The sequence below is a fragment of the Vicugna pacos genome, chromosome 6 (assembly GCF_048564905.1).
Source record: "Vicugna pacos chromosome 6, VicPac4, whole genome shotgun sequence".
NCBI lineage: Eukaryota > Metazoa > Chordata > Mammalia > Artiodactyla > Camelidae > Vicugna > Vicugna pacos.
This window is the reverse complement of record NC_132992.1, coordinates 48971891-48984107: the sequence shown is the minus strand read 5'-3', so window position 1 is coordinate 48984107 and position 12217 is coordinate 48971891. Positions and strand designations below refer to the sequence as shown.

The window sequence follows — 12217 nt, the reverse complement described above, 5'->3', positions numbered from 1 at the left end:
TTTATTGAATCAAACTTTAGCAATTTAGTATCTGGCAGTGAACTGTGTTGCTGTGTAGAAATCTCCAAATTTGCACTCAATCTCAAACCAAAAGCTAGAGTGGACTGTTTAATAAAATGTAAACACTAAAAGAGTGATAGATTTTAAAAAAGTATTTCCCCTTGAGAATATTACTTAGTTAAGTTTGTTTTTCCTTTAAATTGCAAAAGGAAGAGAGATCATGGGGTCTTTGAAAAGAAACATAATATTCTGATCACTATAAAATTCTGGTGATTTATACTGCAAATCAAAGAAAGCCTCATGCTATCAATTTACTACTTACAGGGGAGCACACGGATGTTACTCCAAAAATTTAGGTATTTTTTCCTCTGTGCCAATATGACTTACTAGGAGGAGAAATATAGTTGACCCTTGAATAGCACGGGTTTGAACTGTGTGGGCCTACTTTTACATAGATTTTTTTTTCAATAAATACGTACTGATCCAAGGTTGTTTGAATCCAGTGATGCAGAACCACCAATGTAGAGGGCCAACTGTAAAGTTACATGGGGATTTTTGACTGGATGGGCAGTCAGTGCCCCAGCCCTCAAGTTTTTCAAGGGTCAACTGTATTCCCAGGCACCCATTTTCTCCTAAATATATATTTAAAGTACATTTCCATTGTTAAACATTAGTAAACATACAGTATGCCTAATTTTTAAAATAAGTCTTATCTGTAAAATAAATTTTTAGAGACTTTCCACTACATTTAATTATAAATATTTAGATTAGTTATACAATTGATTTGTAACAATAACTTTAATTAAGCTTGGGAGCTTAGTTAATACTTAAAATCTGCTGGTAGGTTTTTAATAGTTTACCAAGTGGTTAAAGTAATTTGCCATTATAAAGAAGTAATTCAAGTCCAGAAAAACATTCTCACCAAAGTATTTTAAGGACTTGCTCCAGGGACACTAGGCAAATCAACAGGTAAAACAGACTAAGCCATCTCGAAGTTGTACATTCAAATCCATACCAGATCCAATAGTGCACTTTGGATTCCAGTGAGGTAGGGCAAATAAATATAGTCAGATACATTTTGAACTGTTAAATTTATATAAACGGAAAACTGACTTGTACCCAGGTTTTATATGGATATCCAGAAAGAAAAACTGAGAATTTAAATGATGAAATATTGTCTTGGATTCAAAGACAGAATTGTAAAAAACCTCTGAGGTACATATAAATAAAAAATACAAATGCTACAAGATATATTTTATTTCAACATAAAATATGCTTGTATAAAAATAACCCAGAATATAGAAAACAGAAATACAAACATTTTTGCATAGATTCTCGATATAAAACATTTGCCTGGGGCTCAACACTAGAAAATACACCTCTGAAACTAACATAGTTGAACTATTTCCTTGGATACCAAGTACATACAAAAAAAAAGCCCTTCATCTGGGGGAGCATGGGCAGGAGGGAAAACAATTTAATTTAGCATCAGTCTATATTTATTTCTCTGTTGCTCGAATATAAACCAATGATGACAAGAGAAGAAACTCTGGGGGTTTATTTAACAAAATTAAATTCACATTTCTGAGGCCATCATAGTGCATCCAATGTCCATCAATTTGGAAAGCTGCAGAATAATGGTGTTCCTCTTTGTTAAATAATGTGGCACCTTCCAACAAATACCTGCAAATTAAACGACAAAGTGTAGCCGAAAATCACAATGCTTTGTTCCTAAGAAATTAAGAAAAATGTTTCTTAAATTCTTAACTAAGGACTAAAAAAACAGATTATTTGCATTCTATTCTCTGAAAAAGATATCCTTCTGTAAAAATCATGTACTATAATTCGTTACGTGGAGTAAGATGTTTAAGAATTTAAAAAACCTATCTAATTTAAGAATTTTAAAAAGCATATTTTAACAGGTTAACTCATAACTTGCATGGCTCCATTACAGATGAGAAAACACACACAAAGAAACTTCTAAAGGCAAAAAGTTAAAACAACCCTGGGCGTCCTAATTTGCATGTAGATATTTTAATCTAATGATGACAGTAACATTTTATGCTTAAGTGATGACCTCATACTACTCACACTGCTGTGACTTGAAATACAAGTAATAGCCAGCCATTTTTACTGACTGTTTTCTGTGACTCAGATACTATCCTAAACACTTTACACGTTCCATCTTATTAAATGCTCACAAAAATGGCACCAGATACTGTCATCTCTGTTTCATAAATAAGAAGATTGATGTGTTACTTGGTTAAGTTACTGGCTCAAAGTCACATAGCTTGTAAGGTGGGGCTGGGATTTGAATCCAATTCTGTGTAGTCTAAGCACCTAACCACTCTGCACACTGCCAGCAACTGACCCCCTGCAGTAGATTCTGATCTCAGTCAGGACACATAAATTTAGAAATAGCTAGGGGATTTTCAACAATATGTATTTCCTTAAGGGCTAGTAAAAATCATGATGGAATAGCAGAAAAATGTAAGATAAATCTATTTTTTTAAATTGGTTTTCTAAGAATGAACAAAAAACACCTACTTGTGATCAGATAAATCCAAGTAATAGGGTACATATGCCAGATCTTCAGATTTCCAATGCTGCATATTTAAGACAACAAAAGGGGGTGCCCCGTGGCAGAACACTCGTTGGGAAAATTCTCTTAAGCCACCACACCTAAAATTGAAAATAGGCATGAACTTTATTACACTTAAGACAAAGCTGCCTTTATCACTCTGAGTTGTCTTTACTACATAACTAAAATAGTTATGCTTATTATGACTATATTAATGTCTTATATACCTAATTCTCAGAGTTTATAAGCAGTGAAATTCTATATGTAAGAAATGATTCTTTTAAAACTCCAGGAAAAACTATTTTTATTTAAGCTTATAAAAGCATGTAGTCTTTTGAAGTGATATCAAAGTTTTTATTTGTAAATACATTTCTTTCTCTAAGCTGGTTTCAAATGGGAATAACGGCAGAAAGGGAGTAATATGACTCTTACAGTCATCTATAGACTGGGTAAAATTCCCGAGTTGCTTCCTTTTGCCATTAGGATGAAGCAAATTCTGTTTTCTTAGTAGTATCAGGTATTAAGCATATGGATCAGAATAAAACAAAAACAATTATACAGTAAAATCTCGATTAACCGGAATGCTCAGGGCACAGCATTTTGGTTAACAAACACTGACTAAACTAAGTTACCAGAAAACCATTATATTTTAGTATTCATTGCAAAAATACACTAGTTCACTTCCTGGATTTAAGTACAATTAAATGAAGGTATTTTATTCTTTCCTTCTTTTGTGATTGATTAGGTGTATGATCATCCTTCCAAATACTAATCTATTTTTGGCCTGGGGGAGGTAATTAGGTTTATTTATTTAGTTATTTTTAATGGAGGTATAAAATTTGTTAAGAGACTGGGATAAAAATGTTCAGCTCCTTTGGATTTGTTTTTTTTTTTTTTTGATTATGTTAAACTTTTTGGTTGTCATTTACCTCTTTCTCCTAAATGAGGAGTGCAGAAAAAAATCCAGTTAATTGAGGGTCTCGATTAGCTGGGTTCCGGTTAACCGAGGTTTTATTGTACCTACTCAGCAGTGGGGAAAAAAGAAAAAGCATTTGCTTTGTATTCATCAAGTAACTGCAGTATTATATTCTATACAGTGGTATTGATAATGACAATACAGCACAAAATGGCATAGTAAACTAGAAGGTGTTAAGATTCCAAAAATATTAGGCTTTGTAAATACTTACGAATTGCTATTTCATAAAGTATTAACATCAAAGAGCACAGCTGTCCAGGTTTCTTTATAAAAAAAACAGAAATACTTTCATCTTAAATGTCTATCATATACTCACCCACGCTCCTCACACAGTTCAATCCTGGAACAGAATAACTCATCCACAGCCAGTCGTATCAAGTTTCCATGTGGAATTTCTTGGGGAGGACTAAAACAATTGCAAAATGAATGTAATAACTGCTTCCATATTTTACATGTAAATACATTATTAGGATAACAAATTTTACGGGTCAGCTCATTATTAGTAAACCACATATAAACGTATAACCTCTGTTATTCATCTTTGTATTTCTTGACAGTAGAGAAAACAGTTGAACTTCAAAAACTCATGCATGAAGCTTTCTAAAAAACATTAAATCTTTCTATAAACTGATCCTGAAACATGCAACTGTCATTACTTTAAAAACTTCCAAGAGGATTCAACAGAGGGGATTCTGTCTTGGCAGAAAAAAGCAGGACCCCAAATTAGGAGAGCAGCTAATTAGTCACCTGACTCAATGCAATTGTTGGCCTCAGTTTTCTGATTTGTTAAAAACATTTTTTCCTACATACTTCAGAGGTTGTTTTAAATATAGGATTGAAAAACAGGCAAAAGACTTAAAAATTCATTAAGAGAAGCATAAATACTCGTGTTAATAAATGATTGAAAATATTTCATCATAGTTTCAAAACGTATACAAATTAAAAGATATTTGTTTTTTGGAAACAAGACAAATTTCCGAAACACTTTTTAGTCCATTATAATTCAAAGTAACAGAACTTTTTCCGCTGATGGACATTTCAAAATCAACATCATCATATCAGCAATATAGGAAAATGGACAAGGTGTATTTCAAGACAACAGAGACATTAATTGGTAGACTCTAAAAAGTATAACATATCTTCAGCTTTCCCTAAGTAGCATGATGTTACAATATGAAACTAAATATGCTATACGGAAAATGTGAATTTGTCCAGGTACATAATGTTCATTTCCCAAAGGGAACAATCTAGCTATTTTTCTGGACCACAGAGCCAAATACGCTTTCTGACAACAGTGTGTTTGGGTCTCTCTCCTGTCCTGTTTTTTTCCACTGGCAAGGATCTGTTTTCCAGCTCCTGTCCCCTGGGGACTTTTAATGTTTCCCAATACTCTACTAAAGCTTGCCAGTTGGGCTTTCCTCCCTGTCATTTACCAGCTTGGAGGTGTGCCTTCTTTTTGAAAGCCAGAATGACTCAGCAGGCTACCAGCACCTTTCCTAGCCAGTGAAAGTCTCTGAAATCCATGTACTCTTCAGATATTAATATTTCATTTTTGGGGGTTTCTGTCTCTAATTATGCCCTGGCCACAATGGGGAGTACTTTCAATCTTCCTGTTCATGTAGAACTAGCTGAGCCGACAGAGATCCACTCACAGAGTGAAAGATTCCAATACAGTATTAGGTGTTGTTCAAGAGGTTCAGTTTGTGACACAAGGAATTATCTACATAGTCATATTAGTAAATTCAGAGCAAAACATTTTGCACACTGAATAGTTCATTACTTTACAAGTGAAATAGTTACCAATTGATTTTGTAAATTCTGAGATGTTTGGATGTAACACAACAGTAACATTTTTGTCATGGGACCTACTAAAGAGTCTTGCATTTGTGTGATTGCTTTATGTGTGCTAATACACAGTCTGTACTTTAAGAAGTACTTTGACTATATCTATCTGCCTATCTGTATGTGTCATTCATTATAAAAAAGTATACTTAAATTTTTTTTAATGTTTAAAATTTTTCTTTTTTTAGAGGGGAAAGTAATTAAGTTTATTGATCTATTTATTTTTAATGCAGGTACTGGGGATTGAACTCAAGACCTGATGCATGCTAAGCAGGTGCTCTACCACTGACCTAAAACCTTCCCCTAGAAGTATGCTATTTTTGCTAGAAGTGACTAAACACGTTAGAGCAACTTACTTTATGTTAATTGTGCGCTGCTGATCTTCCTGCACTCGAGTTGGGCATCGCCAGTTGGAACAGTAACTCTCTTGTATGGTAGACATGAGATTTTCCAGATTTTTTGTAAAATTATCATGCTCATTCCCAAACAAATCAATTATTAATGAAGCTTTATGAACTTCAGATTTATACTGCTGTTTTTCCATCTTGTCCCAAATCCAAAGTAGCTTCACAGTTGTAAAGCTGTAGGTGTCCATTAAATAAAGAAAACAGTCCACAAACTCTCTACCTAAATGAAGAGAGAGCTCCCTGGGGAAATTTTCGTTTTCATTGAGAATGACATACAATAACATCAAGAATCCATCGATGGTGCAGGTATTTTTCAGTCTTATTTCAACATAGAGTGGTGTACAGGATACTGCTTTGCGGCCAGCTTTGATAGTAAAAACACCTCCCCAGGGAAGAACAGGCCTCCAAAATGAGCGATCTTGGTTATAGTTATTTTTAATTGATGCTTTGATCTCTTCAAACAGTGTCTTCATCCTGCATTTTCAAAGTTTAAAATAGTACTTGTAAATTTGTGACTTCACATTTTAAATGCATGAGACATATTTAAGTGAGAATAAAGCCATCTAAAGATTCCAATTAAATTTGGTAGATGGGCTCCCAAAGTAACAACAACAACAAAAAACACAATTTGAGCTATGAGCCATCTTTTGGCAATATGCATGATCTCTGGAAAGGCCATTTAAGAAGCTGAAACCTTTTTTTGAGGTACAGAATGGTCATTGGATAGGATTTTATATTAACTGTATTGCAGATTTTATCATTAATAGAGGAAAACACTGTGATAAAAAATCCTGAATAAAAATAAAGCTACTGAAAGATACAATCCTAATTTGGTTGCGTGTATTTCTAACGTAAATTTCTTCATTCCTCCAAAATACAAGCTGTGCTTCATTTTCTTGTTAATATGTGTGGTTCCACATATGAAAATGATATAATGGAATTCTTAGTTGGGCTACAGAATAATGGCCAATTGGCTTTGAAAGACAGCATCTGAAGAATAATCAGGAGAACTTAACTGAATAGTAGCACAGCTAATAAAAAAATCATTTCTATGCACTTTGGGATTTTTACTTGCAATTTAAGACCATGCTAGCTATCCTGTGATTTTAACTACAGAGGCCATGCTGTGATGATCTGATTCTTGATAATTATCCTGATGCCCCTCTCTGCATGCTTTGGGAATGAACTGAAGTGTCCTCACTATTTAAAATGGCACCTATATCTCCCCTAGCCTTGAGGACAGCTAAACACTTTTTAAAAAAAATCATTGACAGTATTCTAATAAGCATGTTGGTGTCATCTGTATATAAATAAAGCAAAATTTAAAAAAATTAAAGAATGAGGTCCTAATAAAACTGAACTGAAAAAAATTGCTTTACTTTATTCGGGGTAATCAAATGATTAAACTAAAAACATCACAGGGTTTCCTAATATGTTACCTTAATGGAAAAGTGTTTTTACATGAAAAAGGGAAACATCTGAATAGAAACAGAGGAATTAGTGACTGACATCAGGGTCTTTTGATTATCTTTTCAAGTACCACATCCTCCCAAGCTCAATGCTGCAGACCTATGTGTTTTATTTGTGTGAAAAATTAAGTTCAAACCGACTTTGCAACACTAGCAGACTAAAAATTTTATCACACACAGAGTATTTTCGACTAGGCAAGATACTGTGGACTCTAAAATATTCAACACTATATTTAGTCTGAAGTGTAGATGTTTATATATAGTTGCTAACATGTCAGCTCTAGTCAACCAGTTAGGAATAAGAGGGGGTGGCAATTCTAGAGCCTAGAAAAACACAAACTCAAGTTTCTTCTTAATAGGAACTGACATGTTTAGGAGCTATTTTTTAAAAATCATAGGGCATTTAAATACTTTGAAAATAACTTTCTTTATGGTTTGATTGATTTTTGTTGAATTTTAAAGAATTTTGTAGCAAGGTCGTATGATTAAGAGCCTGAGTTCAGATTTCTAAATATTGTATTGGAAAGAAACTGTAAATCTCTGTAGTATTTCTCGCCAAATTATCTTTTAGACACGACCAAATGAGTAACTATAGGTCTGTAAAGTAACAGTTACACTTCGGGAGAATTAAACTACAAATATATATATAAACTACATATGTGTATTAAAAATACATACACACATAAAATGAAACTAACTTCTTTAGGCTTTTTCTATGGAAAAAAAGGGGGGAGGATAAGAGAGAATTGAAAAAAACTAGAGGACACCTAGTCTAGCTGCTTCAGTAACGTGATATGCCCCAAAGTAAATTACAATAAAAATGACTAAAAAAGATGGAGAAATGGCTGCAAACAGCTTTACTTAAAATTGTCTTTAAGTTTGGCCACACCTTCGGAAACATAGTTTCGTTACGCACTGATTTAGAAGCCCTGGAGAAAGTATCCTGCTGGCTTCATTTTCCAGCCTCAACAAGCCCTCTAGTTTCAATAAACCCAGAAAACTCCCCCGACTTCTATTTTCTTGGCAAAACGACACCTTCCTTCTGCGGTCATTTCCACGGGTGGCAATCTGTACTCCACGCTGGTCGTGAGGGCCAGTCCATCTGACGAAGGCATTAAGTGCCGGAATCCCTAAGAGCTCGGGGGTCCTAAGTACCCTCCCTAGTCAGCGCCCCGAAATAATCCGGAAAAGGGGCCCGCGCTCCCGCTAGAAACAGCACGGGGCTCGGTGCAGGGACCCGCGGGGCCCACGGTGGGCGCCCTCCTCCGTCCCCTGCACTCCGGCCACGCCCACCCCGCCCCCGGCCCACAGCGCCCGGGAAGGCCTGGCACTGACCGCTGGCCCCGCTGGGCGGCCGGGTCCCCGAACCGGGAAGCGGTGAGAGAGCTGGGTGTCCCCAGCCTGCGTTCGGGCAGCGGCCCCGCAGAGCGCCTGGGACCGCGGGTAATAGGCGGGAGAGCCGGGCATCGGAAGGCGTTCCCACACCGGCCAGTCTCCGTCCACCAGGAAGCCGACTTTTCGTACCTCCCCGGGGACCGAAAACCGCCGGTGCCGCCGCACCCGTCGCCGCCGCCGCTTGCTCATGGAGAGCCCGTGCTGCCGCCGCCGCCGCCGCATCTACTAGCACCACCGGCTGTCTCGGCTTCCCCGGGCGTGAGCGCCGGGCTCCGGCACGGCCCCCATAGCACCCGCCGCGGCGGGAGCCACAGCAGCTCCAGCGCCCAGGCCCGATCCGACCGGACCCACGGAGCCAGGACCGCGGGACGCGTAGCTTCTTATTACGGAGGAAGATTCGGCCTGACCTCCGCCCCCCCCGCCCCCCAGCGCCCAGTTCCCAGTCCCTAGCTGCCTGACGGCGCTGCTGCGCACGCGCGAAGACGCCGGGTCCAAACGTGCGTGTGTTGGATGTGTACACAGCATCCAGATTTGCCCAATGGGAACCAGGATCAGGTGCAGGGGGCGGGACTTCGCAGAGAGGGGCGGGGTTCCAGTGTTAGGCAAAGGGCAGGGCTGCCGGAAGTGGGAAGGATTTGCACGGAGGCGGAGCTTTGTTGGCAAACCTGCTTGGCGGTTTTGAGGTTTGTACCATTTTAGGACTTTACTTGATTTTGGTTTGCTTCTAGGTCTGGTGTTTTCAGATTCTTAACTCTAAAAGGGAAAGCTTTGTTTTCTCAGTAAATTATAAATATTCAAACTTTTAAGTATATATTTAGGGAAAGTTGAATTAATGTGTTAAGTGCTATCTGTAGTGTTCAAGGTAATAATTGGCCAATATATTGTAATTTACAGTGAAAATTAATAACATTTAAGGGAATTAGATAGCTTTAGCTCCATTAGAGAGATGAAAAATTGAGTTTTGGAGATAAGAAATTCCTACGCATTGACAGACAGCTAGACATTGAAGCTAGAGCTGCTTAGTGCTAGAGTTGGTGGGCACAACCACTATTCTTCTTCAGTAGATCCTAGTTCTTGTATCCTCCCTTAAACAGTCAAAGCCCACGTGGCTCTGCTCCCAGAGTACACAGGCTATCCTGGAAAACTACCTTCATTCGCAATTAGAAATGGGGATACTGTTGAGATATTCCCCATCTGGCTGTGCGAAAAAAAAAAAAAGAAGATTGTCTGGAAAGGGAAACTCAACCTTCAGAGTACACAATGCACAGACCTTAAGGCCAGCCCAGTACATCACTGTGGTCCTCAGTCACAGCTGAGTCTGGCAGAGTCTTGGACACCTTCTTGACTAATTTAATGGTCAGGCAGGGCTATGTCAGGGAGTTTCCTCATGGACCTCTCTCAGGGACTCTGGTGATAGACGGATGGAACTTCTGGGAGAGAAGCTTGTCTCACTCAAGATAAACGTTGCCGGTGGAGTTGGGAAGAAATGGACATCTCTCAGAGCAGAGGAGTAAGAAAGAGGCTATGCCTAAAAAGGAATAATTAATTATTTTGACAAAAATCTACTCTTTTTAGTTTCTTGGTTTTTCTTATTTCTTATGGCATTCCATAGATGAGGAAATTGAGGCGGTGAGGCATTAAATAAGGAGAGTCTCTTGGAAGTCACATACAGAAAGTTGGCTCTCAGTATTAAAACTATCCTGCATGGAGAAAGCCCTTTAACGTTTTATAAAGTGTGGATTATGTTTATTTGACAATCTCGTACAAGACACAGAATTCTTTTTATACTGATTGGCTCATTCTCTTCCCGAAAACAGATCCAGTAGTGGTGGTTTTCACCATTTCTGGAGATTATCAGGGAGATGGATCATTAAACTCTGCTGAAGCTTGGCTGGGCAGGGGAAGCATGGATTCCTTGCATATTTGGATAATTCACAAACCTCACTGAGACCTTTAACCAAGATTTCCATTCAGCATCCTTTCTGCTTCTTTCAAAATCTGACTGCTGAGTTACAGGGTTTCTTTTAGACAACTTTATTGAGATAGAATTGACATATAATACATGGAGCATATTTAAAGAGTATAATTTGATAAGTTTTTATATATGTATATCCCCTTGAAACCATTACTATTATCAAGTGAATATATCCATCATCTTCAAGTTTCCTCACACCCCTTTGTAATTTCTTCCTCTTACTACCCCCTGCTTCCCACACCTAAGCAACCACTGATCTACTTTCTGTTGTTACAGTTTCATTTGCCTTTTTGTAAAGTTTTGCATAAATAGAATCAGGCAGTATGTATTATTTTTTCCTGGTCTGGTGTCTTTTACTCAATTTGACATTCATCCATGTTGTTTTGGGTACTAGTTTTTCATTCCTTTTTATTGCTGCGTGTATTCCATTATATGGATGTACTGCAGTTTATTTATCATCTGTTGATTGACATTTGGGTTGTGTCTAGTTTGGGGCTATTACTAGTAAAGTTGCTACAAACATTTGTGTACAAGTCTTTGTATGGATATATATTTCTTTTTTCTCTTTGGATAAAAATCTAGAAGTGGAATGGTTGGATCATAGGTATATGTTTGTTTAACTTTTTAAGACAGTGCTAAAGTATTTTCCAGCATGGTTGTACCATTTTATATTCCCATCAGGAGTGTATTCGAGTTCCATTTCCTCCATATCCTCACCAACACTTGGTAGCCGTTTTTAATTTTAACCATTCTAGTAAGTGTGGTGATATCTTGTAGTTTTAATTTATATTTTCCCATGACTAATGATGTTGAGCACCTTTTAAGTGCTCATTTGCCATCTGTATATCTTTCTTTGGTGAAGTGTCTGTTCAGACCTTTATTATATTTTTAAAAGTATTGAGTTGTTTGTTTTCTTAAATTTTGAGAGTTCTCTATATATTCTGGTTGAAAGTTCTTCATCAGATACATGCTTTGCAAAGATTTTCTCCCAGTGTGTGGCTTGTCTTTTCATTCTCTTTACACTGTATTTTTAAGGGCAGAAGTTTTAAATTTTAATAAAGTCCAATTTATTATTTTATGAATTGTCCTTTTAGTGCTATTTCTAAGAAATCTTTGCCTACCCTAAACTCAAAAAGACCTTTTCTTATGTTTTCTTCTAAAAGTTTTACAGTTTAGACTGTATATTTAGGTGTATGATTCATTGTGAGTTAATTTTTATTTATGGTTTGAGGTGCTTTTGTTCATATTTATTACATATGGGTACCCAATTATTCCAGCAATATTTGTTGACATTTTCCACTTTTTTCTTTTTCCACTGTGTCACCTTTGTACTTTTGACAAAAATCAGTTGTCCAATATCATTTTATAAACATTTTATTTAATATTTGTTCATCATCAGCTACTTGTTACAATGAGCTAGCACTGAAGATATATATGGAAGTATTCTTTGTCTGCAAAGACTAAAGATCAACTATTGCTAACTTAAAATAAGAAATTTATTGGAAGAATTTGAGGTATAATAAAATTTTTTAAAAAGCTGAACAATAATCAGGTCTCAGCTATCTTGATTCA

General features: G+C 37.0%; 1 protein-coding gene and 1 long non-coding RNA gene across 3 annotated transcripts in view; one reads left to right on the top strand and one right to left on the bottom strand.

The window, feature by feature from the left end:
* Positions 1–1243: 1243 nt before the first annotated feature.
* Positions 1244–8937, bottom strand: DORIP1 (dopamine receptor interacting protein 1). 2 transcript variants are annotated; one of them, XM_006199818.4, is made up of 5 exons: positions 8800–8937; positions 5756–6280; positions 3874–3963; positions 2548–2682; positions 1244–1683 (listed from the first exon to the last, which is right to left on the bottom strand). In XM_006199818.4, the coding sequence occupies exons 2-5, from the start codon at positions 6277–6279 to the stop codon at positions 1500–1502; spliced, it is 933 nt and encodes a 310-aa protein (XP_006199880.1). In that variant the 5' UTR covers position 6280; positions 8800–8937; the 3' UTR covers positions 1244–1499. The 2 variants fall into 2 exon arrangements, with proteins under 2 accessions (XP_006199880.1, XP_072819075.1); XM_072962974.1 differs by lacking the exon at positions 8800–8937 and adding an exon at positions 8611–8725.
* Positions 8938–9240: 303 nt separating this feature from the next.
* The window catches only part of LOC116280959 (uncharacterized), a 135148-nt gene continuing 132171 nt past the window's right edge, over positions 9241–12217 (top strand). The window contains exon 1 of the long non-coding RNA XR_004190361.2: positions 9241–9353. This is a non-coding gene — a long non-coding RNA (uncharacterized lncRNA). The remainder of the gene's footprint in view (positions 9354–12217) is intronic.